This window comes from Tyto alba, unplaced genomic scaffold, assembly GCF_018691265.1.
Source record: "Tyto alba isolate M040663 unplaced genomic scaffold, T.alba_DEE_v4.0 Super-Scaffold_8, whole genome shotgun sequence".
Taxonomy (NCBI): domain Eukaryota; kingdom Metazoa; phylum Chordata; class Aves; order Strigiformes; family Tytonidae; genus Tyto; species Tyto alba.
In genome coordinates, this window is record NW_024881329.1 from 24,213,129 (window position 1) to 24,240,853 (window position 27,725).

At 64.7% G+C, this 27,725-nt stretch overlaps 3 protein-coding genes across 15 annotated transcripts in view; all 3 read right to left on the reverse strand.

The window, feature by feature from the left end:
• The window catches only part of PI4KB (phosphatidylinositol 4-kinase beta), a 28,100-nt gene extending 27,288 nt beyond the window's left edge, over positions 1 to 812 (reverse strand). The window contains exons 1-2 of one of the 3 annotated variants that reach the window (XM_042785537.1): positions 699 to 812; positions 255 to 360 (exon numbers count right to left, since the gene is read on the reverse strand). The gene's annotated coding sequence lies outside the window, so the exon portion shown is untranslated. Of the gene's footprint in view, positions 1 to 254 lie in introns of all 3 variants that reach the window. The other 2 variants (XM_042785538.1, XM_042785539.1) reach the window with 2 other exon arrangements.
• Positions 813 to 1,261: 449 nt separating this feature from the next.
• RFX5 (regulatory factor X5) lies at positions 1,262 to 6,466 on the reverse strand. Of its 9 annotated transcripts, none has more exons than XM_042785550.1 (10): positions 6,277 to 6,466; positions 5,328 to 5,458; positions 4,707 to 4,740; positions 4,210 to 4,292; positions 3,909 to 4,034; positions 3,559 to 3,675; positions 3,074 to 3,155; positions 2,598 to 2,799; positions 2,309 to 2,406; positions 1,262 to 2,188 (listed from the first exon to the last, which is right to left on the reverse strand). In XM_042785550.1, the coding sequence occupies exons 2-10, from the start codon at positions 5,444 to 5,446 to the stop codon at positions 1,277 to 1,279; spliced, it is 1,773 nt and encodes a 590-aa protein (XP_042641484.1). In that variant the 5' UTR covers positions 5,447 to 5,458; positions 6,277 to 6,466; the 3' UTR covers positions 1,262 to 1,276. The 9 variants fall into 9 exon arrangements, with proteins under 9 accessions (XP_042641484.1, XP_042641483.1, XP_042641489.1 ...); XM_042785549.1 differs by having other exon boundaries at positions 4,210 to 4,288; positions 4,676 to 4,740; XM_042785555.1 differs by having other exon boundaries at positions 1,262 to 2,406; positions 2,598 to 2,796.
• A 632-nt stretch (positions 6,467 to 7,098) lies between these two features.
• LOC116963754 (methanethiol oxidase-like) lies at positions 7,099 to 24,216 on the reverse strand. Of its 3 annotated transcripts, none has more exons than XM_042785557.1 (12): positions 24,090 to 24,216; positions 23,362 to 23,415; positions 23,020 to 23,132; positions 10,480 to 10,665; positions 10,151 to 10,271; positions 9,771 to 9,953; positions 9,019 to 9,197; positions 8,330 to 8,408; positions 8,104 to 8,225; positions 7,895 to 7,987; positions 7,608 to 7,726; positions 7,099 to 7,430 (listed from the first exon to the last, which is right to left on the reverse strand). In XM_042785557.1, exons 1-12 carry the CDS (start codon positions 24,091 to 24,093, stop codon positions 7,268 to 7,270), a joined length of 1,416 nt encoding a protein of 471 aa, XP_042641491.1. In that variant the 5' UTR covers positions 24,094 to 24,216; the 3' UTR covers positions 7,099 to 7,267. The 3 variants fall into 3 exon arrangements, with proteins under 3 accessions (XP_042641491.1, XP_042641490.1, XP_042641492.1); XM_042785556.1 differs by lacking the exons at positions 7,099 to 7,430; positions 7,608 to 7,726; positions 7,895 to 7,987; ... (4 more) ...; positions 10,151 to 10,271; positions 10,480 to 10,665 and adding exons at positions 17,653 to 18,343; positions 18,864 to 18,982; positions 19,097 to 19,189; ... (4 more) ...; positions 21,383 to 21,503; positions 21,988 to 22,173 and having other exon boundaries at positions 24,090 to 24,199; XM_042785558.1 differs by lacking the exons at positions 7,099 to 7,430; positions 7,608 to 7,726; positions 7,895 to 7,987; ... (4 more) ...; positions 10,151 to 10,271; positions 10,480 to 10,665 and adding exons at positions 17,653 to 18,343; positions 18,864 to 18,982; positions 19,097 to 19,189; ... (3 more) ...; positions 20,577 to 20,759; positions 21,383 to 21,503 and having other exon boundaries at positions 24,090 to 24,199.
• Positions 24,217 to 27,725: the final 3,509 nt, after the last annotated feature.

Below are 27,725 nucleotides of genomic sequence, written 5' to 3' on the forward strand. Positions count from 1 at the left end.
AAAGCGTGAGGGGCACCAGATGGCTCGGGGGGGTTGGCAAAGCCTAGTCAGAAATGACAGCGTAACGGCATGAGGAAAATCAGCGGAAAGAGTCTCCACACGGGTCTCTGCGACGCTGATCCTGCCGCGTCCCCCAGGCGGGCCGCGCTGCGGGGCCAGCACGGAAGGCAGAGGCCGGTGTGCACCCGCGGGGCCCGGGGCTGGCGGAGCTTGTCCCCCGTGTCCCCGGGAAGGCCGCGGCCGGGCAGCGGTACCTGGTGCGATCCCATCCCCCGCGGCCGCGTCTCCGGGCCGGGATGCCGACACACGGGGCAGCGCAGGCGGCTCATCCTGGGCAGCGGCTCCGCGGACGATCGGCTGCTGAGGGAGGAAGGAGAAAAAAACCGAACAAAATAAATAAAAAAAAAAAAAAAAAGAGGAAAAGATGACTTTCCTGCGCGACGGGGCGCTCTCGACCCGCAAAGCCGCCGGTGCTGGCGAGCCCGGGGGGGCGGCGGAGGCCCCGGGCAGCCCCAGGGGCCCAGCCCGGGAGGAGGCGGCGGCTCCCGGTGAGGGGCTTGGGCCGGCGACTGACCCCCCCCGACCCGAGCGGCCGCAAAACCGGCCCGAGAGGCGCCACTCGCTCGCCGGGGGGGTCGGTAGGTGCCGGGAAAGGCCGCGGGGGACCCAGCGCCTGGCGGTGCGGGCGCGGCGCTCACCGGAGCGGGGCCTGGGCGGAGCGGCGGGCGCAGGCCCGGGCTGCCCGCGGCGCTTGCCTGACGGGACTGAGCGACGGGAAGGGCCTGCTCGCCCGCGAGCGCCCCCTGCCGGCCCGGCGGCGCAGGGGCGTGGCGTGATCGGAGGGGCGTGGCCTGAAGTGGGCGGAGCGTGGCGAGAGGCGTGGCCTCGACGCGACCGCCCGTGGGGTCTGCGGCCAAAACGCCTTCTTTATTTCTCTTTCCCTTTCCTTTTTTTAATTTTTCCCGTTGTTAATCGCTTCTGCCGGCGCAGGCTCCGCCGGGGCGGTCACACCGGGAGCGATCTCCGCGCCGGTCCCGCCACCGCCGCCTGCTCCCCCGCCAGGGAAACTGAGGCACGGCCTTGCGTCCACGTCCCCGCCCCGTGTCCCCTGCCCACGGCCACCCACCAACACCCGCTACGGCTGTTTGATGCCACCCGCGGCTTCACCACGCCAGGAGTGCCCCTCCGCGGGGCCCCACGCCCACGCGGGGTGGCAGAGCCCCAGCCCCAGCCCCGCCCACAGACAGGACAGACGGACAGATGGAGCGGATGGTTTTTAATGCCGGGAGGCGGGGGCGTGTGGGGACACAGCAGCAGGACCCGTCCCTGCCAGCATCTGTCCCTCAGGGGGTGTGTGGGGGGGGTCCCCGCCATCCCGAGAGGGACAGGAGCCCCCCGCAGCCCCCGCGTCACCCAGGGGGGACCCTGCCTCGCCCAGGCTCTGCTGCGCCGCCGCCGCCCCCTCCTCCAGTGCCAGCTCGCCACCGTCAGTGACTCCGGCCCCCGTCCTGCCATCCTGGATGACACTGACCTGGGCGGGCAGGGACCCCCTGGGGGGGCTGCCCCCGAGGGGGCCGGTGGCACCGCCACCACCATCAGCCCCCGCTGACAGCCCCCCCGGGGACCCCGCGCCCCCTTCCTCCGGCCTCTTCCGCGGCCGTCCGCGTCTCCGCTTCTGTGGGACGGCATCGCCGGCCGGCTCCAGGGGACGTTTGGTGGCCTTGGGGCGCAGGGAGTCCTGGAGGCCAGGCCCCTCGCCGCTGCCCCCCACGCTCCGGGGGTTGGCGGGGCTCTCGGCCGGGGGGACGCCCACGCCAGGGAGCAGCACGTTGAGGACGGGGACGGCGGCTTGCTGGCTCAGCAGCCCCGCCGGCCCGTTGGCCCCCGGGGCCAGCCCCAGAGGCAGGGAGGGGGAGGCCGTGCCCACCGGCAGCGGCAGGGCCACCTTGACGGTGCCCCCCAGGGGGGCGGCCGTGATTTTGGGTGCCAGGACAGGAGGGGAGGAGCGGACGGAGGCGGGACCGGGCGCCGTCGGTCGCTCCCCCGCCGGGATGCGGGGCAGGAGCAGGGGCAGGCGGGCGACCAGGGCGTTCACCTGGGGGCTGCTGGCCGTTTTGGGGGGCTCCGGGGGCTTCTTCTTCTCGGGCCGGGGCGGGCCAGGGGGCTTAGGGCCGCTCTCCTTCTTGATCTGCAGGCAGAGGCACTGGCAGGGGGGACACCGCAGCAGCGCGGGGCTGCTTCCCCGAACATGTGCCCCCCAGGGTGAGTGGGGGGCCCGGCTCCCCACCCGGCTCCAGTGGGGTCTCACCTGCCCCTGGCTCCTGTCGCTGCTCTCGGAGGCGTCCAGGCCGTTCTTCTTCACCGTCGCCGGGGTCCGACTCTCACGGTGGATTTTCTCTGTGCTCTCTGGGGGTGCACAGAAGGCGACGATGGGGGGACAATCCCCCTGGGCTCCTCGGCGGCTCAGCCACACCGTGGGCCATTGGAAGGGGACCCTGTGTCCTGGGGGACCCTGTGTCCCAAACTCCCTGTGCCCCTCGGGGGTCCGAGTGAGCCCCATGGGGGGGTGAGCGGGGCCGGGGCTCCATCCCACCCACCTGAGACCACCATGGCCATGACCAGGTCGGCGCGGGCCGAGCGGGAGCTGATGATGTGCTGCTGGATGAGGAACTGGGCCACCTCCACGATGTTGTTGAAGGAGCGCTTGAGGATCTTCTCGGCCCAGTCGCAGGTCAGGGCGCAGGCCGCCTCCATCACCTCGCTGTTGTAGGACTGCACCAGGTCCGTCAGCTCCGACTGCTGTCGGCGGGACGAGCCGTGAGCCCCCACGGCCCCACACGAGACGTCCCGGATGCCAACAGGGCCTGACCCTGGCAGCCCAGCACGTCACGAGCCTGCACGGGCAGGCAGGTCCCCATCCACCCCTGGGGAGGCTCGCGGGACAGCGCAGAAGCTGCTCCCGGAGAGGGCATCCCTCCACCCGCAGCCTTCGTTAGATCTAACGAGCGAGGAGGTTCATCACCCCGCCAAAAGGCCAGGGAAACCCAAGCCACGAAGGCAGCAGGGGACTTACGGTCTCCGTCACTTTGAGGTCCAGGCTGGGCAGGGGCGGCAGGCTGACCACCGTCTTCCTCCGGATCCCGCTGTAGCAGTATGTTTGGCAGGGTTAAGGAGTTTCGCTGTCACGCGAACACGGTGGTGGCAGGTCACAGCTCGAGGGGCTGGGGCGGCGGGGCTCGCGGTGGGCTCGTCCCGGAGGCGTGAGAGCAGCCGGCCCCACGCCCAGCCAGGATACCCCTTCTTGGGGCGATCCCTGCCCCCCGTGAGCTACCCCCAGGCTGCCCCGAGTGTACGGCAACGACGGGGCAACTCCAAACCCCTCTCAGACAACCGAGCTGAACCGCCACGAGCCAGAAAAGCAGGAACCAGACCCTCTCAGAAGCTACAAAATACCGCCTCGTCCACAGACTTAGGAAAAACTGGAGAAGCAGCAGCTCTCGCCATCAGTCCCAGCAGCTCCCCGGGCTTGCCTGGCCAGCCGGGCGCACGCAAGGATATTTTGATTGTCCTCGGCCTCCCAGCCGTCGGGCTTTGATGTTTGGGAAGATCTCCCGGATGATCTTGCCAAAGTTGGCGGCGCTCAGCGGGCGACAGCAGAGGTTATCGCAGTATCGCCTGCCGGGGAGAGCCGCGGGTTACAGCCGCCGAGCCCTTCTCGCTGCCCTCCGGACGCGCCGGCTCCTCCCCACCGACGCGGCTCATTTCAGGGACCCAGGGTTGGGCCGGGCCATTCCCAAACTATCCCAGGCACTCGCTGCCCTCCGAACCGACCTCCCCGCCGGGCTTCGGCAGACAAACCCGGCCCCACGGAAGGATGCTCCTCGCGCCAGGCCAGCCCCTGCGCTCACTTGTAGGCGTCGTAGACGTCCTGCTTGGGCAGGCAGGTGTCCGTGTGCTCTTCCAGGTGGTTCCGGATCCAGTTGCACGCGTGCATGTACTCGGCCGTGCTCAGCGAGCTCAGGTCCAGGCTACCGCTGCTCCCGCGGGAGCGCGACACAAACATTGGATTAGCAGAGAAGCGGCACAAGCAGGACAGGAGGAGGCAGAGCTGTGACAATCTCCCCCCGGCCTCTCGCGATCCATGTTCCCACCATCGTCCTCACAGCCCCTGCTCTCCCAGCCACGGCCCCGGCTCGCTCCAGCACCCACCTCTTCTCCCCCAGGCTCGGTCCCGACGGCAGCTGGAGGTAGAGGTAGAGCTTGTCGCTGTCTGAAAACTTCTGGACATCTTGCTATGGTCAAAGGGTCCACAGGGAGTGGGAGGACGGACCAGAGACAAAGAAAGGTTAAGGATCCAAAATAAGGAAAAGCTGATGCAGGCGGCGCTCGCGCTGCCCTCTCAAGGGCAGTAACTGATGGGGCACTGAAACCAGAGCGGCTTTGCCAGCACAAACGCAGCCACATGCGAGGGACCCGCGTAAATGAAGTCCCAGGAGCTGTCCCTCGAGGGGACTGGAAAGGGTTGTCCCACCCAGGGCTGGGGGGGCAGGGTGACCCGGGGCTTCTGGGGCTAATCCCCGCAGGCAGATCCTGACCCCATGGGGAAGAGGATCAAGCAAAACCTGGGGTTCAGTTCAGCTAGGAGAGGGGAGCTGGAGACGCGTCGTTCCCTCACCCTCAGCACAAGGTGCCGCCGAGGCACTCACCAGGATGGAGTCGACTTTGCTCTGCACGGATTTGCTGCGCGGGACAGAGACAACAGGCATTAGCGCAGAGGAGCAGGGTGACCCCGCAGCGCCCGGGGCACCCCTCAACCTGCCTGGCTCTGCCACAGCCGCCGCCCAGGGCTCCCGCCCTGTCCTCGGGACCCCCCCGCGCCCCACACGCGAGCGGCGATGCCAAGACGGGGGCACTGGAGCACCAAGAGCCGACGGCCGCCTGCACCCACGGCTCGGCGTAGCCCGTTCTCCCCACGCACCGGCTCTCCCTGCGCACCCACAACCCCGCTCCAACCCCAGGGAGAGCAGAGCAGGCGTAAAACCACGTCCCATGGGATCACAGCAGACCAGTCTGCGCTACTGGGAAGCCCTGAATTGATTCTGCACCCAGAAGAGGCAGGGGCTGCGCTCTGGGTGCAGTGCCAAGCACAGGACCGAGCAGGACAGGCCTGAGGCCGCTCCTCAGCACCAAAGCTGCGAGGCACCACAACGCTTATCCCTTCAGTCCCTGGGGCTGCAAATTAATGGACCTTATTAAATTAACCCACGTTTGGTAACGCTCAGATTAACTGGAGGAGCTGCCCGGGGAAAAGCGAGCGCTGCCCTTACGAGATGCTGCTCTTCAGCTCCTGCAGCAGCGTGCTTGACTCGGTCGTGCTGCCCCGGGAGCTGCTGGGTGACAAACTTCCCTTTTCGGTGGCTCGGGTGCTCAGCTCTTCGTCAGCCATGACATTTGGTTCCTGTTGGGAGGCGAAAAACAAAAAAGTAAATTTAAAAAAAAAAAAAAAGGAAGGAAAAGCCTTCAGTTGTTGAGCCCCCACTGGGCACCTGTAGGGCAAAGCGGGGCGGCTACGGGGCTTGGCGCAGCCCAAAACTCACCCGCCCTCAGCACCCTGGTCCCAAGATGCCCCAGCTCTGCAGGCTGAGCTCCGGCAGCCGGACACAAGCCACCGAAGGACGCAGAAATGGCCCCGGTGGTCTCAGGAGGGGGGGGCTTCGGCAGCAGGGACTGCCACCGGCTCCGGGTACCCCATTCCTGGCAGGGGACAAGGGCGCTGGGGGGGACACCGGAGAGCAGCCCTGGCCCAGCGTGCCCAGGAGGGGACCAGAGGGCAAGTCCCCACAGGCCTGGGGGTGCTGAGGGGGCAGTCCCACGGGTCCTGGGGCACGGGTGCAAGGCCCCAGGGGCGAGAGGGACATGACAACGGGGATGACACGGGCAGCTGGAGGGCAGAAATCCCCGGGGGGTGGGGGGACATGGGGCAGCGGGAGGGCACAGGTCCCCTGGGACAGCGGGAGAGCAGAGGTCCCTAGGGTCGGGGACAGTGGGGGGACAGGTCCCCAGGGAGACGGGGACAGGGACACTGGGAGGACAGAGGTCCCCAGGGACGGGGACAGGTCCCTGGGGGCCGGGGGTGCCCGGGGCTCCGTGACAGCGCTGCCCCGCCGGTGCCGGCTGCCGGGGAGGGGACGGGGGCCAGGGACAGCCGCGTCCCGGGCAGCACCGGGCCGGACCGCCCCACCCCACGCACCCCCCCGCATCCCGACCCGCACCCACCTGCGGGCGGCTACAGCCGGGGCGCGGCCCGCCTCATGCCGGGCCGGGTCGGGCTCCGGTTCGGGCTCCGGTTTGGGCCGGTTCGGGCCGGTTTTGGCCCCGCCACGTGCCGCTGCCCCGCGCGCAACAGGAACCGAAAGTGCTGCGCCCCACCGGGACGCGCCCGCGGGCCCCGCCGGCCGCTTATTTTCTGATTGGCCGCGGCGCCGCCGGTCTGCCCGGATACTGAGCTTTCCTTTAATGCGATTGGCTGCTCCGCCTTTCCTACCCGGATACAAGCGGGATCGGGCTCCTCCGTGGCCGCGCGTGAGCTGAAGTCTGCCTAGTAACAGGCTTCTGATTGGTGGGGCGGGAGGAGGAAGCGCGGCTGTCAGTGAGTCCGGGCGTGCAACGGGGGGGGGGGGGCGGAGCCTACGCTGGCGTGTGCGCGTGCAGCGGGTGTGCGGGCACGTGGGGCGCGGGGTGTGCAGTCCACGTGCAAGGCGTGCGAGGGCGCGCTTGGGCGTGCGCGATGCGTGTGCAGCGGGCGTGCGCGCAGCACACGCACGGTGCGGGTATAAGCGTGCACAGCCCGTGTGTGCGTGCGTGCGTGGGTGCGTACGCAATACGCGTGCAGCGTGTGTGTCCACGCGGGCGGGCGTGTAGCCTGTGGGGAGGCAGGTGGTGTCCGTGCAAGCCCGAGGCTCCCGCTCCCGGCCTATAAACCAGATTTTGCTTTTTTCAGGAGGAAACGTGGTGCTGAGCCAGGCGGCACATGGGGCGCGTCCCGGGGCTGCTCACAAACTTTGTTTTCTGGCTCCTGAAAACAGTTTAAACCCAAGATTTTGAGGCAAGGAGAGTTGCTGCTGCTGCTGCGGGCAACAACCTCTCGGTTTTATTTAAGCAAGCGCAGGATGGGGCGTGGGCGGTTTGCTGAGCGTGTGAGACTCCCGGAGCCTTCGCGCACGGGGATTTTGGGGTGCGGAGAGGCTCTGGGGGCGGCAGGAGGCGGCTAAACCCAAATGTCGGAGGTGCAGTCCCCGCCGGGGTAGCGGATCTCGTGCGCGAGGCAGGGCCCGTCGGGCTCCTGCCCAAAATCCACCAGGAAGCTCCGGTTGGCTGTCAGGCCGCCCCGCTCCGTGTCCACGTCCAGCTGCAGCATGACGGAGCCGTCCCTGTGGAGCGGCGAGAACGGGGAGGCTGGGGGGAGCCAGACCCGCCCTGTGCTGCCCCGGGAGGGGGGGACCTGCCCCTGCCTCCATGGAGCTGCCGAAATTCAGTCCCCGAGCCGCAGGCTCCGCGCCTCCCGCCCGGCGAGCTCGTACCATCACCCTCGTTAGCAGTTTTCTTACTTGATGAGGTCGGGGTAGAACTGCCTGTCCCAAGCGCTGTAGAGGGACGTGGTGACGTACAGCCTCTTCCCGTCCAAGCTGAGCTGGATCATCTGGGGTCCCCCCGACACCCTCCTCCCCTGGGAGCGGGGCAGGGGAGCAGACACGTTGCCGGGGGTCGCTGCTGCCTCCCCCAGCGTGGCAGGGGGGCTGCCACGTCCCTCCCGGGGGATGCGGCAGAGCAGAACCCCGGGGACCGCTGCCCAGCCCTGCCCAGGCCGGGATGTGGGGGATAGGGCCGAGCTCACCTTGATGAAAAACGGGTCTGGCTGGCTCTGCAGCTCTTCATCCCTGCACACCGTCACGGGTCCTCCCTTGGTGATGCTGCCACCCAAAAAGATCTGCAAGAGACCAAAGGTTTGGGTGGCCAAGACAGCGAGGAGGGTCGGATCCCAGCTGTCCCCGAGAGATGGAGGAAAAGCGTCGGGATGCGACCGGGGACCTGCTGCTGCCTCACCTGCCCCACCAGCTTGGGCTTGCGGGTGTCGGAGATGTCGTACTGGCGGATGTCCCCGTGCAGCCAGTTGCTGAAGTACAGGAACCTGTCGTCCAGCGAGATGAGGATGTCGGTGATGAAGCCTTGGGGAGGGTATGACAGAGCTGCAGGAACAGGTGGCAGCGCCGGCAGCGCCCGGGGGAGCTGGGGAGCACCTCGGGGCCCGTCTCTGCGGGGACGCACTGACCTGGCATGTCCGGGAGGAGCCATCCCTCCACCTTCTTGCTGGGGACTTGGATCACCTTCTCGGCCGCCCAGTCTCCTCGCTGCAGCAGGTGAGGGACAGAGAGCGGCCCCGGGGGGCTCAGCGTGCGCGGCAGAGTCAGGATATGGCCCGATGCTGGGCGGATGCCGCGTGTGCACATCCACCACCTCTAGTCTCTAGGGCTGCAGCCCAGCTACTTTGCCAGCACCTCTGGCTCTGCGGAGCCACAGGGAAGATGGGCTCTGAGACCCGAGGAAGGGCTTTGGGGGCCAAAAACTTGGCTAATTTTCCAGCTAGATTAGCTGGTTTGGTGAAAGATGTTCTGTCTCCTCACCCAGTTTGTCATTACGCACAACAGACACCAAGAAGACTATCACTTGGGCCGTTCTAAATCCACAACAAAGGCGTAAATAGATCTCCTTTAAATGAAATCATTTCAGTCTAAACTGCTGCCAGTCAGAACGAGTCCTCTGGGGAAATCGCCCCAAGCCAGCTCTGGGTGCGGAGGGGTGGCTGCGCGGGGCGGGGAGGCGGCGCGTGCACTGGTGGGCACTGGCGCCGGGCTGGGAGGGTGGTGGGGGATGCGGGAAGCGGGATGCTGCACAGGGTCATGCAGCTTGGTCAACCAAGGGGCAGCACCCCCTCTGCCCTGGCCCCGGGGGAGCGCGTACCTCGGTCCTGTAGAAGCGGTGGATGGCACTGCTGATGGTGCAGCCCACGTAGCCCTCGGCGGCGGCGGGGTTGTGGAGGAAGCGGATCTCCAGGGGGGCCGCGTCCTCGCCCACGTCGATGGCCTGGACGTAGGTGTGAGTGGTCCAGTCCCACACGTTGAGGCGGCGTCCATAGCGCCCTGGGAGGGGGGTCGGGGGGGGTCAGAGGGGATGCTGAGGGGTGCAGGGTCTCAAGCAGTTGTGCCACGGGTTCAGGTGAGTCCTCAGCCCCTGTGGAAGTGACTCCCCGGTCTCTGCACCAGCACATGCCGGTTGCTTTGGACCTTGGCAAAATCCATGGGAAGATGCTGAGCATCCAGTGGGACCGTCTCGCTAGGATGGGGCTGGGAAGGGCAGTGGAACCTCGGAGGGGGAGCTGGGCTGAGATGGGGCTTCATCCTTCATCCCTGTGGCCAAAATCCCACCCCACGTATGCCTCAACAGCGGCATTTATGGACTGCCTTGAGTTGAGCTTCTGGTGCTTGCATCTAAAGAATGTTCACAGTAAATGAGCTGGACTTGCCTTTTTTAAACCCGTGGAATCTCTAGGGACTGGCGTGAAATTCATTTTGCAAGCAAAGTGTCTTGGACAGTTTTATCTATGCATATTAGATGCCAGCTCTCACTAGCAATGGAAGAGGGTTGAAATTTGGCCTTCTTGCAGTCCTGCTCAGCATCTCTCTCCCGGAGTATTTAACCAGCTGTTTTCTCACCTTTCTTCAGATCATTTGGGTCAAATCCATATCCCAGGCATTTTGGGATTCCCCACTCAGTGCTGATCAGGACATTATGGCGTGGCTGGTACCAGAAGTCATAACCCATTGGGGGCGTTTTGTCCCCTTTCTCCCAGTTCCCCTTGATCTCAAAGGTCTCTCCATCCAGCAGAATAAAGCCGCCTGATGCAAAAACAAAACCACGTCAGTAGTGAGGAAATCATCGTACATGTTATAAAACAAGCAGCAACAGACAGATCAGCCCGCTGCAGCCTGGGCTGCTGAACGGGCTGGGAGACCTGGATGAAGCCTCCAGGACAGCTCTGGGATTGGGGATGTTCCTCCTGTCCCAGCACCCTCTCCCTGGGGCACGGGGGTACCTTTCCCGCTGCCAGCCGGGTCTCCGAGGGTGCTGATCATGATTTCACCGCTGCCCAGGCAGTGGGAGGTGTGGGGGTAGCCCAGGCTGCACTTCCAGAAGACGTCCTCTGAATTAATAACCTGCCGGGAGTTCACAGGCACCGTCACGTCCCCCTGTGCCGGGCTGTCCCCGGCGAGCAGCGTGGACGCAGGTTCACAAGCCTGGTGTTACCCCACGGGGCAGCCGGGCAGCTCCCGCCTGACCTCCGGATGGGGCTTGCTGTGCAGCCAGAGGCCACAGTCCCGGTCCTTTAGCCTTTAATGTGTGTCAGCACCACCTCCCCGGTACCTTGAAAAGCCTGGGAGCTCGCAGGTCGGTCCCCACGTCCACCACGTAGATGCGGGAGGAGATGAAGCTGGGGAGGATCAGGCGGTTCCGCTTCTTGGTGGCATCCCCGAAGCAGCTGCTGCAGGCGTTCCAGCCCGAGTGGTGCAGCTCGTCCCCCAGGTTGGGCATGGGCAGGCGGTGGATCACCTGCAAAGTGCCAGCCCCTGCTGACGCTGGTCTTTCCTCTGCCAAGTGCAGGCTCGGAGGCAGACCGGGGAGCCCAGCACCTCGCAGACCCCACTGCAGGGTCGGGACGCCTCAGGCGAGCCTCAGCCCGCGCTGGGGAGCGGTGGGGCACAAGGGATCCCAAGGAGGGGGTGGGAAGTGGGTTTTACACGTATTTTGTAAGCACAAGAAGGCTCAGAGTCTTGGGGAGAACTGGACAGGCATCAGCTTTCAGGACTGAGCCAGCAGCTTTGGGGAGCACGAAGGACAAGCACTGAGCTGTTCCCCAGGACAGTTTAGTAGCAAGATAAAGTGTGTGGAACCTGGCAGTAGTGTGGAGATTTAGGGTTGACATCCACAGTGGCCAGAAAGTCGGGTTTCTTCCTCCCAGTGTTCCTGTAGATGCAGGGTACGTACACGATCTCCTCCCGGGGACCTTTCAAGACAGAAACGTTGCATGAGCATCAGCAGGAACCACCTCTGACAGAATAAAAACCTTGCAGGGGTCTCTGGTCAGCCCAGATGTCCTTCCTGGGGAGCCGACGTGTTCCCCCATACATGTGGGGCAGTTGGATCTCCACCTCTCGCCATGCCGGAGGCACTAGGCTGGGCTCTGTTTGGAGGGGGCTGCCCTGCAGGGGCTTGGCCTTAGTCAGACCCCTTGCCCTGGGAAGGCATCTCTGGACCTCAGAGTCCCTAAGGAAGTCCATGGCTTTGGGATCACCCATGCCTGCAAGGACAGCCCAGCCCTCCCCCAGTCCTATCAGTCTCGTGAATCAAACCACATCACGTCTCGTTTCCAGCACATCTACACAGAAGAAGCCTTGAAAACATGAGAAGTGCTTGCCAGACTGAAGTCAAAGGCAGAAGTCTCCCCCCAGCCCCCGTGCAGTCCCACCGTCCTCCCGAGCAGTGAAAATCTACCGTGACACGGTCGTGCAAGAGCTCCCTGTCTGCAGGGCATCGCACTGGGAAAGGGAGAAGGGCTCTGGCCCAGGGACGTCCTGCTGCGCCCTGGCTGCCACGCTCCCTGCTCCCCAAACAGGAGCTGCTGCCCTGGTGCACCCCCCGCTCCCCGCAGCGAGTGTGACCAGCTGTGCTGGGAAGCGGCTTTGCTCTGGGACCTGGGCACTGCTCAGCCCTCAAAGCAAGGGCACGCAGACCCCACGGAGCCTCCTCACTGCGGAGGTGGTACTCGCTCTTGGTTATGTCAGGATAGAGTACTGCCAAAGCGAGGGCTGGTGGGGAGGAATTGGTTTAGGAAATGCTGAGGAAGAGAGAACAGTGGAAAACAGAGAGAGAGGTGATTTGGGACCTTTGGGTTTGCTCCAAACCAGGTAATAGCTGGCTTTGCAACACAGTGCCTTTGTAAACCTACACACAGCGGTGCCTGTGTCGGTCTTGGGCTTGAGAGCAACTGCCAAGCCCTGAGGGATCCCATCCCTGCAGCTGCAGTGGCACCAAAAGTTGGGGTGTGGGACACGGCCACACAGCTCGTGCACCTCCTGAGGTACCCAAGGGCCACTGAGGAGCTTCCCACCCCCTGCTCGGGAGCCTGACCTGCCAGACCCTGCACGGACGAGCTGCTCAGGTGCCAGAGTTACTGGGTGCTGCTGAAGCAACCAGGTAGTTCCCAAGGGAACTTGCCAGAGTAGCAGAGTCAATGGGATTTGTGCTATTTGTTATTAATTTAAATCACTGTCCAGCCCTGCTAACACGTAGGGATGTTTTACAGACTCATCTCTTCATTGTTGTTTTCTTGATTCAAAGACGTTTCAGGGATAGGAATGACAGGTCATGAGCAAGCTCCAGAGCTCTCAAAGGTTTCAGGGATGTGTTTGCTAAGCCCTAGAGAGGAGGATTAAGGGAGGGATAGCCAGAGATGATGCATTCATCAGCCTCTTCACATCAGAGCACCCGTGTTTCGGCAATGCAGCAAGAAGGATTCTCAGGCAAAGTGTCTGGACACGTAAGGAAGCAGCCCACGAGGCTGGTTTTTATACAAGGAGGTTTTGGCACATTGTGATCCCAGCCATCAGGAGTGGAGTGCAATGAAAAATCAGGATGGTCCCCTCTCCCTCCCCGAGTTTAGCTCCGGTGGTGTTGTCGTGTGGCTACAGCAATACAATTGCCTCTGAGAAACCTAAAAATCCCACTTGGTTTTTCACAAGGAAGCCACAGGTGACTTTGCTGCAGGTTATGACCCATCCCAAACCACCATAAAACCTGAAAAGGTTTGTTCTGACACCAAGCTGCCATTATGCAATTGATGTTCGGCCTCAGGACAGGCCAGAAGCGAAACCATCACTTCCCTAACGCTTGCTGGGAGTCTCCTCGAAGAATGGAGTTCATTAATAATGCCCTCTTGAAAGCATTGTTATAATCTTCACCTAAATCACAGGCAGCGCAGGGCTCTTCCCTGCCTGCCCCAGCTTTCAGACTTGCCTTTCATCGCATCCAGAGGTGATGCAAAGCCAGGACCACACTCTCCACACATTTCTGCATTGGGAAGAACAGAAACAAACAGAAATTAGATGACAGTGAGTTCTTTTAATCCCCTTTTCACGAAGGAACCACCTGCCGGAGTGGCTGCGCATGCTCCCACTCTATGGCAGTGTCCGGGGTGAACCAGGATGCCCATGTGCATCCAGGTGACCCCCAGAAAGGTTTGGGGCTCTGGGCAGCCAAAAAGGCCAGTGGTATGTTTCTAGTGCAGAAAGGTTCAAGGCTCAGAGCCGTGTCCCTCGCTTTGCCTCTCGTTGGGTCCCTGTGCTGGAGAGGAAGGGGGGCTCAACACGTGCGGGGGCAACGCCGGGCTCACGTGGCCTCAAGGAGACGCCGAGAGCTCTGCGGTTCTTCTGCGAGGAGGAGAAGGAGTGGAGGCAGCAAGGAAGAAAGGCAGTATGGCCGGGCTGCCGCAGCGGGAGCGAAGGGAGGGGAGAGGATTCTCCTGGGGGCTGAGTGGGGTCAGAGCATCCCCTCGCTGCAGGGCGAGGAGCGGGATGAGCTGAGGCACAGGATCTGCTCTGCGGCTCCTCCTGGCCCTCGGTGGGACGGCTGCACTTTGCTGTGCCTTGGTTTGGGGACATTAATGCAAAGCTTTTGCGTGGAAAGCCCTGTTTCCACTGAAGACACTCGGTGCTCGAGGCGTCAGCCTCCTCGCCAGCCCCTAGAATCATCCTGGGAGGCCCCATCACGCTGCTGCAGGTCTCCGGGGCACTATGAACCCTGCCAGTCACTCTCTGAAAGTCTTTAAAACTGTTGAGAAAGTTGTCCTTAATGCAGTTGAAGAAGAGCTTGTTAGGAAACAACCACCACCACCCAAAGGACCCGTTCTCCCCATTTAAAACAGCAAGCCTGAGGAGGTGGAGGAAAACCCCCAGCTAAATCACACGACTTGGCTTTGCTGTGTCAGCTTCTTACTTGATTTTATTCTTCCTTGTTTTATCACTCGTGTCCCTGCTCCTCCAGGGAAACACTCCTACCTGAAGCACTGAGGAACCACTCCCCCAGCTTGCTTCTCCCTTCACCCTGTCTTACTCGTGCAAAAATAGCCCCATTAAAGCCCGACTTTGCACTGAGGACTCCCTGCCATCGTGTATCTGACTACAGCAAGCACAGCCTGTACAAGTTGCAAATGAATAAATGAGAGGATAGTTAGCAGGCTTTTAATCATCACTCTACCTAAACGTTTCCTGGCACTTCTAGTAGCTTGAGAAAAGAAACCCTTTCCTGGCCAGAGAGAGCACCACGTTCATCCCCACGGTTCGTTTTAGTTTATGTTTTCTGGGTGTCAGAGGAACAAAACCACAAGACCCAGGTCCCAACGAGTTTAGGAGGACTCCGGAGCAGAGCCCATGGCCAGAAGGCAGCAAACCACCAGCAGTCCCAAGCCTTCTCCTCTTGAGAGAGAAGGGAACGGAGAGATCTCTTACCTGTGCTGGAGGCTGGGTTGGATCTCACCTGCTGATGAGCAGTGGAAGAAGATGATCCCGCCTGCATTCTGCCTGCTAGGAGCAAGTCAAGAGAGAAGATGCAGCTCTGCGGAGGTTCAAATATATAGGGAGCAGGATGGGGAGAAGGAGGGTTTGGAAAAAGGCTGCCAAGGGGAGGATCCACACACCCGGGGGTGTGGGAGGTGCCAGGGCAGCCTTACAGCACTGGAAACGTGCAGGCAAGTGCAGGGAAGCTATTCCAGTGCTACCAGAACCTTCCCCCCTCCCCCAGGAGCGGGGGCCGGGGCTGTTTCTGTACTGCACAGCACACGCTTCCTTGCACACTGGAGGAACGAGGGCTTTTGGCCTTGAATGGAAAGCAGGCTGCTCCTCTCCTGTGATTCCCTGCTGGAAGCAGTGTCTCGAGGTGTGCCATGGGGCGGACGGGGTGCCTGTGATGGGGGACGGGCAAGCACTGCATTCCCAACCACAGAAATAATTTTATGAGGTTGCAGATGTTAATCACGGCTGAAAATGAAAAGTGAGGATTGGGTTTCTTTTAATTGCAGGATGAGTGTTTACTGTGGGATGTTAATTTGCTGGCTGGGAAGAGGGCAGAAGCAATATAACAGTTATCCCACGACACATCTGACTTAGTCAGAGTCTACTACTGCTGCTGGCTGCAAAGCTGGGCGCCGGCTGCCTTGGCTTACGAGGGCAGCGCGGAGGATGCTCAGCCTTCCCAGGCACATCTTTGCTGGCGGTTTGCAGCCTTGTCCTCTCCAGTGCTCACCCCAGGTGTAGGCTCGGAAACCAGCAGTTCCGTCACTCTGCCATCAGAGGCTCTCAGCCCACTGCACCTGAAGGCTGACAGCAAAAACCGGAATGGCCTCGGCTCCGTCCCCCCCATGCTCACCGGCTTGGGCTCCTCTGTCTGTATTTGAAGCTCAGCACGGTGCTGTGCTGCGCGCTGAGATCCACCCTGCGGTGGCCAGTGCATCCCCCTGCGCCCCACCTTGCCTCTGAGCAAGGAAAGCTTCTCCAAGAGGCCCCAGAGCTTCAATGCAAAGGACAAGGCATATATAAGCAGCGGCCCAGCTTCATCTGGACTCGCATCCACCTTCCAGCCATCCTCCGCAGGAACGTCTGTGGCAGCTCAGCAAGATTGTCTCAAGGGAAGAGGGGAGAGGCCAGCAGCGTCTGTCCTCCTGGGGAGCCGCTGGAAGCGCCGAGGGACTGGAGGGGTGCTGGCCCCAGGGAGAAGCCCACCTGCCAAGCAAGGCCTCGAGGGACCCGAGGAAGCAGCCAGCAGCCGCCCCAGCTCTCCGCCTCCCCAGGTCAGGCACCCCCACCGCACTGCCCACGCAGCGGCCTCCACAGTCGCCAGCAGAACTCCCGCACGAGGCGGAGGAGAGGCCCCCGCTCCCTGCCCCGGGGACCTCGGGGCCCAGACACCCGGGAAGGGGCCCGGGGGGGGACGAGGGGCTTTGCTCGTAGCAGCAGATGCCCGTCCGCATCCAGCCGGCGCGGGCAGAGCGTGGCCCCAGGGCGGGAGCAGCAGCCGGGTCAGCTCCGTGGCGTCGCCTGCTGAGCCTCACGGCGGGGCTGCGGCTCGAAGCGTGGGCCGCGTCCTCGCCTCGCCGCGCGGCCACCTGCAAGTCCGAGCGGGCGCTCAGAGGGCAGCGCGAGGGGCGGCCGGCGCTGAGCAGCCCCGCCAGCACGGCCCCGCGCTGCGCTGCGGGAGCTCTGCCCTGCCCCGAGGCGCAGGGGGCCGGCCCCCCTCGCCAGGAGGGGTGTCCCGGCCGGATCCCGCTCGGCCACCGCCAGCCACCCCGGGCGCGGGCTGGCAGGGGCCGTCGGCGGGCCAGACGCTCCCTGGGACGGCGCAGAGGAGGAGGCACCTCCCCGAGCTCCGTGCTCGGCAGGCGCCGAAGGAAGGCGAGCTCGGGCTCCTTCCACAGCCACCTCAGCTGCAGGGACGTCCCCGGGGCAGGCGCCCAGGCGGGGCGGCTCGGCCGGAGCCCAGCGGGGTGCCACGCTCCGGCCGTCAGGGTGCTGAGCAGCAGCCCCCCCGGGGGCCCAAGAGAGGTGGAGCAGGGTGCTGGCCCAGGAGCGCTGTGAAGGAAGTCCATGGAGCTGTGTTCTTCCAAGGGAAGCGCACAGAGGGCCAAAACTCAGAAGGATCCTCTCGATGCCCCAGCTTTTGCAGCCTTCCAGCTGAGTGCGGTTGTGGCTGCAAGGCAGGCGGCCCCTTGGGAAATTGCTCGAGGCAACTGGGCCTCAGGGGAGGACGCGTGGGTGTGCAGCAGGTGCTGGAGGCCGGGGGTTGCTGCCCCGTGCCGCAAACAGGCTTCCAGTGTGTGCCTGGGAGCCCACGTCCCAGGCGGCACGCCGTCGGCAGGAGGACGATCTGCCACGCCGGTGACTGCCTGCCGCCTTTTGCCAAACGCAGAGCACGGTCTGTTGAGAATGGTGAGGGGGCTGAGGTGAGTTTGCCAACATCACCCGATCCAGTGTGCGCAGGGCGCTGCGGGCGAGCCCCCGAGCTGGACTCTGCCTCAGCTGCCTCAGACTCTGCTGCCCAGGGGAGCCGCTCAAGCTGAACCCAATATTCTCGCCAGCAGCAAGGCGGCCGCTTCCCAGACACCGGGGATCTCCCCGGAGGGTCTAAGCGCGTCCTTTCAGTCCCTCGCGGATCTTCAGGTAAGCCCGACTAAAGCCAAACGGTTGCTTTGCTTGATGACAGCACCCTGTCGCGTTGACGAGGTGCGTTTCTTTGGGGCAGAGAGGGGAGAATCGGCTGCCAAGTTCCCCTCTGCAATGCGTGCCTGCACGAACGCCCGCGACGAGAGAGCAGCCGAAGGCAACGTCTGCCGGAAAGTGCCAGGGAGACGGTCGGGCACTCCGGCACAATCCACGGCCCGTCGCAGGGCTTTGCGAGCCCCCGGTCTGACCGATAAGCACCGGTGACGTTCGTTTTCCCCTTAGGAAAATCTGACAGCCCTCGCTGAAATAAGACACGCGAAGATCCAGCTGATGCAAAGAGCAGTTTTATTCGCGTTTAAAGCAGCGCACAAGCGCAAACCAGTGTCAGGGAACAGGCACCGCTCGTCGAAAGAGAGCCCTCCGTCCTCGCCCGGCCGCGACGCCCCCCGAGCCGAGCGCGCGGGGAGCCAGCCCAGAGGGCTCTGGTGCCGGGGGAGGACGATCCTGCACCGAGCTGGCTGAAGAGCAGCAGCTCGGGCCAAGCGGGTGCTTCCCTCCCCGCCGCAGGGCGCTGAGCGCTCTGCACGGCTGCGCAGCCCGGCGACCGCCCCGGGCTCTGCTCGGGGAATCGCGAGCAGGGAGCGCTCGGCGCCGAGCGCGCCGAACACGTGCCCTGCGCCACTGGTCACTGGCTTGCCCCAGCCAAACCCTCGCCAGAAGGCAGAGCTTCCTCGCTCCTGGCAGCAGAAATCCCGACTCCGGCAGCGAACGGGGACCCCCCACCCAGTTACCCTCCGCTCCTTCTCCAGGGCTGCGCTACGGAAGAGGGAGAAGAAGGGAGTCTTGCCCGTGGCGCCTAGGCCCAGGTATCGGAGGTGCAATCCCCGTTAAGGAAGCGGATGCTGGAGGCGAGGCAAGGCCCGCTGGGCTCCTTTCCAAAATCCACCAGGAAGTTCTTGTTCACGGTCAGGCCTCCCCTCTCCGTGTCCACATCAATCTGCAGCATGACAGAGCCTTCCCTGCGAGGGGCCGAGAGCGCAGCCGTTACAGGCGAGCAGAGCGCGGCCCTGCGGGAGAGGCCCTGCCCTTCACCCTGCTGCTGCGTGCCGAGGAAGAGGCTTCCTCCTCCTCCTCTTGCCTTCGCCAGGGAAGAGAAGGCAGCCGAGGCGCGGGTCCGGCGCTTCTCCTCAACTCCCAGGGCACCCGAGGCAACCGCTCCGCACGCCGGGACGGGCGGGCTGGAGCTTGCCCCTGTGTGGAGACCCTCGCCTGCTTGGCTCAGCCAAAGCACCTCTGGGGGACGCACCCGCACCGGCAGCGGCTGTGGCAGAGACGGGGCCTGGCTCTGCCACCCGCAGGGGACTCGCGCCGCCCTCCGACCCAAACCCTTCCTCTCCCCCGAGCAGACCCCCGGCCCTGCAGCTCCGCTCCGGCAGCAGCTGCCCCTCGCCCGGCCAGAGATGCTCGCGAGCCCACTGCGTGTGAATCCGGACACAGGGGCCCCCCAAAAGAGGCCCCCTGCCCCCCGGCGCTCCTTACCGCACCATGTTGGGGTAGAACTGCTTGTCCCAGGTGCTGTAGAGGGAGTTGGTGACGTACAGCCTCTTGCCATCCAAGCTGAGCTGCAGCTTGCTGGGGCCGCCGTACACTCTCTTGCACTGGGGGCCCAACAGAGCGCAGGGCTGTCACCGCCTTCTGCCTTCGAGCAGCCGAGCGCCGGCGGAGCCGGAGTCCAGGGGCCTCCAGGGCAACGGGGAGGACGCAGGACTCACCTTGATCACCAAGGGCTCCGGCTGGCACTTCAGCTCCTCGTCCCTGCACACGGTCACGGGCCCGCACCGGAGGATGCTGCCTCCCACAAACACCTGCAAGCGAGGCAGTGGCAGCCGCGGCACCCGCCACCGCCCGCCCGCCGCCAGCCCCCTCCGCGGGGAGGGACCCAGCACCGCCAGCCCTTCTGCGCCCGCCTTACCTGTCCCACCAGCCGGGGCCTGCAGTTTTTGGAGAGCTCGTACTGGCGGATGTCTCCGTGCAGCCAGTTGCTCAGGTAGAGGAACCTGTCGTCCATCGAGATGATGTGGTCGGCGATGAAGGCTAGGGCACGGAAACAAAGAGCTCCAGAGAAGGCAGCACCGACAGCAGACGTGCCTCGCCTGGAGCCCAGCTCGCTCCGCTCCCCGCCGTGCCGCCCGCCGTGCCTCGAGCACAGGGGACCTGCCCCCGTGGGCAGGCTCCAGCCGGGCAGCCGGCTCCTCGCGGGGTCTGCACCCCCCCCCGCCCCTCCAACCGCCGCCGCTGCGATGGCACGGCAAGGCCGAGGCTCTGCGGGCAGCGAGGGGGCTCTGCCGGGCTGCGCAGCCCGAGGCGCCGCCGCCATCCCCTCCGGGGTGGAGGAGAGAGGAACCGCCACCCGCGGGCACACGGACCGGGCATCCTGGGCATGATCCAGCCCGTCACCTCCTTGGCTGGTATCCGGATCACCTCCTCGACTTCCCAGTTGTCTCTCTGCACGAGAAACACAGGCCCAGCGCCGTGAGCGCGCTGGCTGGCCAGGCAGGAGCCCCCCCTGCGCCCCACGCGTGCACAGCCAGGCCAAGCTGCCCGGGGAAGGCCACCGCTGCACCCAGCTGCTACGAGCAGACGCGCTGAGGCAGCATCGTCTGACACCCACAGCCGGGCTGGGCTTCGGCGCCGACACGAGTCCCCGGGCGCTCATCCCCCTGCAGCTCACCGGGCCGCGTCGCCCCTGGCTGCTGGCAGAACACTTGCCTCGCACTTGTAGAAGCGGTAGACGACACCGCTCAGGGCACAGCTGACGTAGCCCTCGGCAGCATCGGGGTTGTGGAGGAATTTCACCGTCAGGGGCAAAGAGTCCTCCCCCAGGTCAAAGCACTGGGTGAGGCTGCGGCAGGACAAGTTCCACACGTTCAGGCGGCGCCCAAAGACCCCTGAGGAAAAGGAGAGCCCTCTCAGAACCGGGGGCCACTCCTGGGCACGAGTCCCTCCCCCAAACGCTCACAGGCAGGGACAGCCGGAGCAGCCCCTCGCCAGGACCAGCAGAGAGAGAGCCGACACCCAGGGAGCCGCGGGGGACGAGAGGGACCAGCCTGTCGCGGGGACGGACGCTGCACGTGCTGGCACCGGAGAGCTCCGTGCGGGGAGAACTCCGCCTGTCCCCTCTCCCTGACGGCACCCCCCCCTCCCACCAGCCCGCTGAGCTCTGCCTCGGCCCCTGCAGCCTTTGTCCCCCACCTTTCTTGAAGTCGTCGCAATTAAACCCACGTCCCGCTCGTCTCGGGACGGCTCCAGCAGAGCTGACCAGCACGTTGTGGCGTGCCTGGTAGCAGAAGTCGTGTCCGGTCGGCGGGGCTTCACACTCATTTTCCCAGTTCCCCTTCAGCTCAAAGGTCTCTCCGTCCAGCAGGATAAACCCACCTGTGACACAAAAGGGGACGCGGGGCAAATCGCACGCCCCGTTCGTGAACGGGTGTCCGGCTTTGGGCATTAGACCCGCTGAAAAGGCCAAGAGCTTCCGAACGCTTCGACCCCGAGACCCGCGGCTGCAGAGGCTCCGCGGCGCTTTGCCGGCTCAGGGGGTGTGTTTGTAGGTTCCTGTGCACGCTGAGCAGAAGTCCTGGACACCAGCAACGATCCCAACTTCATGCTCGTGAAGTGCTTCCAACGGCCAAGGTTCCTGTGCCGGCAGCACCCGCCCCACCCCCCTCTTCTCGAGCAGCCCCGGCTGAACAAGGCAGGCTAAGACACGCCACGTCACACCACGTCACGCCACGTCACGCCACGTCACGCCAAGACAGCAAGGCTGAACACCTGACTGTGCAGAGCAGCCCGGCGTTTCCTCGGACGCGGGTCTTCACGGCCCCGCGCTGCGCCTCAGGCTTGTGGGTGACTGTTGTGCTTGCCCCAGCACGGGAGGGCTGGGACGAGCCAACCAGCACCTCCCGGTTGCTGTCGGAACCCCCCCGAGGCCGCCGGCTTTGAGCCTGCTGTTTTTCTAAGAGGAATGACATCCTCGGAGTGATTACCAAAGGAAAACGTACCTTTGCCATTGCCGGCTGCGTCTCCCATGTTGGCAATCAGTATGTCACCGCTGGGCAGGCTGCGAACTGTGCAGAGGTGTGCCTTGTTGCACCTCCAGAAGACATCCACCGGCTCAATCGTCTGAAAAACGGTGACACACCTCCCCGCTTCAGCCTCCGACGGCTCGGCCCGAGTCCCACCCCCGGGCAGAGCCTTTGGCCACCAGAGCCCCCGCGACTCCCCGACGCGTGCCGGAGCTCGCGCTCCAAGCACTCGCACTTGCTCGGGCCTGCTCCTCCCTGCCGCGGAGCAGAGGGGCCTCGGAGCTCCCCTCTGCCCGGACGAGAAGCAGCACCTCTGCCAGAAGGGCTTGTCTGCCTGCGGCGGCACTGCCAGTCGTGCGGCTCCCTCCGAATGCCCCGGGCACACCGAAAGCCACGCAACCGTGACGGGAGCCTTCCTCGCTCGGAAGAGGAGAGAGCTGAGGGGGCAGCGCGAGCCGGCCCTCGCCGACCGGGGCGCAAGAGCAGATGAGGAGAGAACCCTTCTTCCCCACCGACCGCTGCAGAAGCATCCGTTCCCAACTCCTTCCCAGAAAGTTGCCTTTGAATCACCTCAGGCATACCTTGCACAGCCTGGGAGCCCGGCACTGGGAACCCACATCCACCACGTAAATGCGGGAAGAAATCAAACAGGGAAGAATCAGCTTGTTCCTTTTCGGTGTGCTATTGCCAAAGCAGCTGCAGCCAGCGCTCCACCCCGCGCTATGCAGCTCGTCCTTGAGGTTGGGCATGGGCAGGCGGTGGATCACCTAGGCAGTCGAGGGAGAGCCAGAGGTCACACAGGGAGAAAGGGGGACCCGGAGGCCGGCAGCACCTTAGAGGCGGCAGCTCCACTCCCTGCGCTAAAGCGGGTCTGTGGGAAGGTGAGAGCCTCAGTGTGCCTGATCAGTTCAAAGCCGCACAGCCGGCGCTTCTTTGCGGCCTCCAGAGACGGCAGTGCCGACGTCCAGTTCCGGAGGGCAGCAGGCGGGTTGGGTCGGTGCATAACAGAACAGCCCTGCCACCGCAGCACAACCGCAACACGCGGCGCTCTGCAAAAGCGCCGGCTGCCCGAACCCGCCCGGGGCACCGGAGACCATCCTCCCCCCTGAGCAGCCGCCGGCAGGGTGGCGCAGGGCATTCGGCGCTCCAAAGCTCACCAGCGGCACCGGATGCTCGGCAAGTGAGTTGGAAAGTGAGTCGGAGCCGGCTTCTCCCCGGGACACAGGAATGGAGAGGGTCCAGCCAGATCACGGACAGTGCAAAGAGAGCAGGAAGGTGATTCCGAGCAGGCAGCTCCCCTGCCTGGCACAGAACACCAGAGGAGAAGCAGGAAGGGGCGCTGCCGCGACAGAACGCGCGAGGGCTTTCCCAGACAGGGCTTGGCAGAACCCCACCAGGTAGCGGGGGAAAAAGAGCCACGGCCCTGCGGGTGAGATAGAAGGATGCGGGAAGGTGCAAGGCTCAGAGGGACAGCTGGCACGGCAGAGGGGCTACCCAGCAAGCTGGTTTTCCCCGGCAAAACAGAGGGAAGGTCCTGAACCTGGAGGCACTACGAAGACCAGAGCCAGCAGCGCGGCACCGGCCCCATACAGACCCCGCTGAGCCCCAGGTACCTGGCCATAACACGGCGATCGGGGGTTGAGATCGACGGTGGCCAGGAAGTCGGGTTGCTCGATGCATGTTTCCCTGTAGGTACAGGTCACGTAGGCCACCTCCTCTCTGGGAGCTGCACGTACAGAAAGCTTGTGTTAGAGCATGCCCTGAGCCGGCCAGGAAGGACGAGAAAAGCTTCAGCACGCTCTCCGCCAGGACCGAACTGTTTCTCTGCCCGCTGCAACCTTCCGCCTGGCGCGGTGAGCGCTCCCCGGCCCGGGTTCCCCTACGGACCCAGCGGCACGAGGACAACCAAAGCGCATCTCCACGCGGTCACAGCCGGCACGCGCAAGAGGACTTGCCTTTCACAGCATCCTGGCAGGTGGGGTACTCGTAGCACTGAGCTCTGCATCTGTCTGGTTTGCGAAGAAGAGAAGGACAAGATGAGAAACGTCCACGCCCCGAGAGAAGACTCTGTCCCTCCGGGGCCCCTCTCCCAGCCCTGCTGTCAGCGGGGACCTCTGGGACCAGCACCTCCTGGTGGTGTGACGGCACTGGCAAACCGCAGGTCCAGGAGAGGAACCCTCCCTAGAGCGCCGCCGGGGCTATCGCGCCCCAAACCCCCGCTCGGTTCCCTTTGGCACCCGCGGAGCCGATCCCCTCCCCAGCAGCAGGGCCGGCCGGCGAGAGAGCTCCCGCCGAGCACCACGCCAGGACGGGAGCTCTGGCCCGGCAAATACGTCTGCTCTGGGGCTCCCTGGGGACTCCCCAGCACGAGGGGAGGCTCCCCCCAGCACGAGGGATGCTGCTGCGGCCACCGGGCAGGAGCTTTCCGAGGCCAAACGAAGCCCCGGGGGCAGAACGGTAGCGAGACACAGGAAACCTCTGGCACCGGGCGGACAGAACGGCAGCCTGCAGTCCCCCCTTTCTCCTTCCTGCCGCGCTGCAGAGGAGCAAACCCGGCAGGCCCCCGGCGGGTGTCGAGGTGGGATGGCCGCAGGCTCCAGGCAGCGGCTGGAGCCGCAGCGGGGACGGGGCTACAAGGCTTGGAGCTGCTGGGGGCTGCGGGGAGGCGCAGAGCCTCTCTTACCCATGCCGAAGGCCGCCGGGATCCCTCTCCTCGAGAGCTGGGCTGCTGGCACTGGAGGTGCAGCTCGCTGTCGGCCGGGCTGGAGCGGGCTGGGCTGTGCCGAGGCTGCTCCCAGGGGCCTTATATACAGGGCGAGGGCTGGGGGAGAAGCGAGGTGCCACGGGAGGAGCCATCGCTCCTCGGCGTTTGGGAGGTGCCAGACCAGCGCTGCGGCTTGCTTCCGCCTTGCTAGCCACCGATCTGCAGGGAAGATCTGCTGGTCCGTGCAGGTCTGCTCCTTAAACACAACCTCCCCTATCTGATCCTGGGGCTGCGGGCATTTCCACTGGGACTCGCCCGGCTCGGGAGGCCTCCGCGCCCCAGCCGAGCCACGGGCTGATTCAAGGCAGCCCCGGCCCCACGTGCCTGCCTGCCGTGCAAATGTGCAGCGGCGGCACATTCCGCACGAGGGCCGAGAAGTCCGGCTCGACGATGGGCCCCCCCAGCCGCCTCCTGGCAGTTCCAAGCGCGGAACACAGAGCGGCCCCCCAAGGCACCGCGGCAATCCGGACCCTGACAGCAGGCACGTCTCTCTCTGCGCCTTGGGCTGGCGGCACCGTGGGCTCCCTGGGCTCGGCTCGGCAAGCCAGGCCCAGCCGTGCCCCTGCCCAGAAGGAAGACTGGCGGAGCTCGAGGGGCCGCACCCGGGGCTGCGGCGCTCCGAGGAGGGAGCGGGCTCCCACCGCACCGGAGCCAGCCGAGGAGCTGCCGCCGGCTCCCAGCCAGGGAGAGAACGCAGCCGGCTGGGGCCGGGCGCCCCGGGCAAAACAGCCGCTGCCCCTGTCGCCGCAGCACGGCCGGGGCCGAGGCACGCCTGCTGCCCCGCCGGTGTGCAGCTCCGGGTGGGGAAGTCAGCCCGCCTGCGGCAAACAGGGACCTTCGGGACTCGGGGCAGCGTGGAACAGGGCCTGAGCAGCAGCTACTCCCCCCCCCGGCCCCCAGCAGGCTGGGCTGTGAACCCCCAAAGCCCCTCGGCAGGCACGAGCACCGCAAGGAGCCTGGCACCGCTGCGGCTGAACTGCACGTAAACTGGCCCCGGCTGTCCCAGAACAGCCCCGGGAGCAGCACGGACGGCTGCCGAAGGGCCTGGGGCGCTGGGGAGAAGCGTTCGGGAGGAAGGGGCCCCTCCCGAGGTCCCCACGAGCCTGGCTGCTGCCAGCTGCCGGAGGAAAGCAGGGAGAAAGCACCGAGAGCGATGGCATGGGAGGGAGCAGCACGTCTGGGGGAAGAGCTGCTCGGTCAGTTGGCAAATTACACGGGATCAGGAATCGTTCCACGCAGGAACGCGGAATCACCTGACAGGGCCATTAAAGAAGCCCGCAGGAGATCTCGATCGGGAGAGGGGACAGCTCAGCCCATCTCACCAGGGCTTTCATTACGTGGCTGCCAGAGCAGCACTTTAAGCACGCAACCGGCGGGCCCGGGAGCAGCCAAACTCTCGGCCGCACGCAACCGGCGGGCCCGGGAGCAGCCAAACTCTCGGCCTCCTGCCAGCGCCGAGCGTCAAACTGCTGCAGCTGGGGGGACTCGGGATCTGTCCGGCAGGAACCCGGCAGTGCAAGGGGCCGAGGCCAGCGGGAGAGGGATCGCTGCTTGCCGCAGCCAGGCACTTCCATGCCACCACTCCCTGTACGGTTGCAGCTGCCAAGCTGCCTCCCGGCTCCGTCAGGGCTCTCTGTAAGGCCAGGAGAAGGCGTTAAAACAAGGTCACGGACCAAAGGAGAGAGCACACAAAGGAACGGCTCAAAGCCTCATCTTCCCGACTCGGAACGTGGCCGAGCTGCGGGGCAAGAGGCGCCGCACGGAAAGGAATTCTATCCTCATGTCAAATCAGGCACGGAACAGAGACGCTTCTGGGCGGCTTTTCCGCAGCAGGAGAGCAGCCCGGCTGAGCGAGCGAGGCGCCCACCTGGGACGTGGAGAACCCCGGCAGAGGAACCTTTCCTGGAGGTCGGCAAAACTAGCAACCAGACGGAGGAACTGCGAGGGGTGTCAGCAGAAAGGGGCATCAAAGAGCTGCGCTGCACGTGGCGTAGTTGAGCTGCGTCGAGTCCAACTGGGTGAAGGCACCGGGCTCCGCACTGCACTGCAGAGGGTGAGGGTAACACCAGGGCTGACGGGGACAGGACGCCCCCGCCTCCAGAGGTGAGGAGACCCAGTGAAAGAGCACTGCAAATCCACGCTGGCCCAAACAAAGGCTGGCCGCCCAGGAGTTTATCTATCCGCTAGACACGTGCTTCTGAACAGGACTCGGGGCCCCGCTTTTGCAGGAGGCTGCACACCCCCTCCTTCGCCAGCCACCTCCTGCTGCAGAGAGATGTGGAAGCAGCTGCTCCAGCCCTGCCCGTACAACGCAGCGCAGAGGTTCAGTATTGCTTGCCTGGGACAGCTTTCAGCCTGGCTCTGCCCTTGCAGCACCTGCAGCCTCTCAACGCTCGGGCCCAGCAGACTGCAGCCCACACGTGTTCCGAACGTGCCCTCTGGCTTCGGGCCACGCTTGCCCAGGGGGGAGCAAAGAATCTCTTGCCATCCTCCCTTCTTAGAGGGAAGCTCCTCCGTCTCTCCTAAGGGCGGCCAGCTCGTCGCGGGCTTCCAAAGAGGGACCAGTGTCGGGAACCAGCCGGGCTGCCAGTCACCACTGGCAGGTTTCAGGAGCTCACACCGCAAGAATCGGAAGGAAGCCCTCGTTCCAGGAGCAGCTCCACAGCCGGAGCTGGCTGTCCTCCTCCGAGCAGCTCGGAACGGCCTTTCCCTCTTCTCCGCTTGCCCGCCCAGAGCTCAGCACCGCTCTCCCCCGCGGCTCAGCGCTGGGCAGAACGGCCCAGCGCTCGCCAGTCAAACACAGCAGAGGTTCAGGCATCGCACCCGCCGTGCTGCTCCCGCGTCTGCCCGGCCGGCAGGAAGCCCAGCGGGGCCCGAGGCCGCGCCAGAGGCTCCGGCTCCAGCAGAGACCGTTGCAGGTGCTGGGCCGAGGCCGCCTGCGCGTGCTGCTGCTGTCAGCGTGCGCCCGGCCCCCTCCTGCACCCGCGCACCTGCTAATTCACAACTTCATTAGTCTTCCGCTCAGGAGCAAAATTTGCTGGCCGCCCGACTCGGCAATCCTTGGTGACGTCTTTGGCATCCCTCACCGAGCCGAGCGGTGGGGTGCGGAGTGCTCTAATGAAAGCTGATGGTGGGAAGGATAAGAGCAGGCTCGGCAACACCGACGGGCAAGCAAGCGATGGTTAGCGGGGACCACAATCACTGCTCTCCGCCCAAGAAAAGCTCCCTGTGGCAGGCAGAGACGGGAAGCCAGGAGGTGGAGAAGCCATCAGGGGCTTCCCTGACGGCCCACGCCCAGGTGGCAACTGCTCCCCTCCTCCCGACCATCCCTCCCGCCCCTGAGAGGGAAGAACACGCTCTAATTTTGCTGATGGGCAAGGCTCGGAGATGCAATCTCGTGCACGCTGGCACAGCACGCTGAATGTGCCGGGCGAAGACCTCGCCTCACCGAGAGCGCCCGCTCTGCCCGGAACACCCAGGCAAGAGCTCCCCCGACTACGAGAGCAGTCTCCAGCCTTGCCCCAGTTCGCCGGGGGGGACATTTGCTTCCCGCCT

Coding starts and splice junctions, on each gene's coding strand:
- LOC116963754 (XM_042785557.1), bottom strand. Junction 9,954..10,150: donor CCCGGCTGGCAGCGGGAAAG/GTACCCCCGTGC, acceptor TTTTTGCATCAG/GCGGCTTTATTCTGCTGGAT. Junction 8,409..9,018: donor ACCGCTTCTACAGGACCGAG/GTACGCGCTCCC, acceptor CACCTGCTGCAG/CGAGGAGACTGGGCGGCCGA.
- RFX5 (XM_042785546.1), bottom strand. CDS start 5,446: ATGGCTGACGAAGAGCTGAGCACCCGAGCCACCGAAAAGGGAAGTTTG. Junction 4,741..5,327: donor GAGCTGAAGAGCAGCATCTC/GTAAGGGCAGCG, acceptor TGTCCCGCGCAG/CAAATCCGTGCAGAGCAAAG. Junction 4,035..4,209: donor CCGAGCCTGGGGGAGAAGAG/GTGGGTGCTGGA, acceptor CCGCGGGAGCAG/CGGTAGCCTGGACCTGAGCT.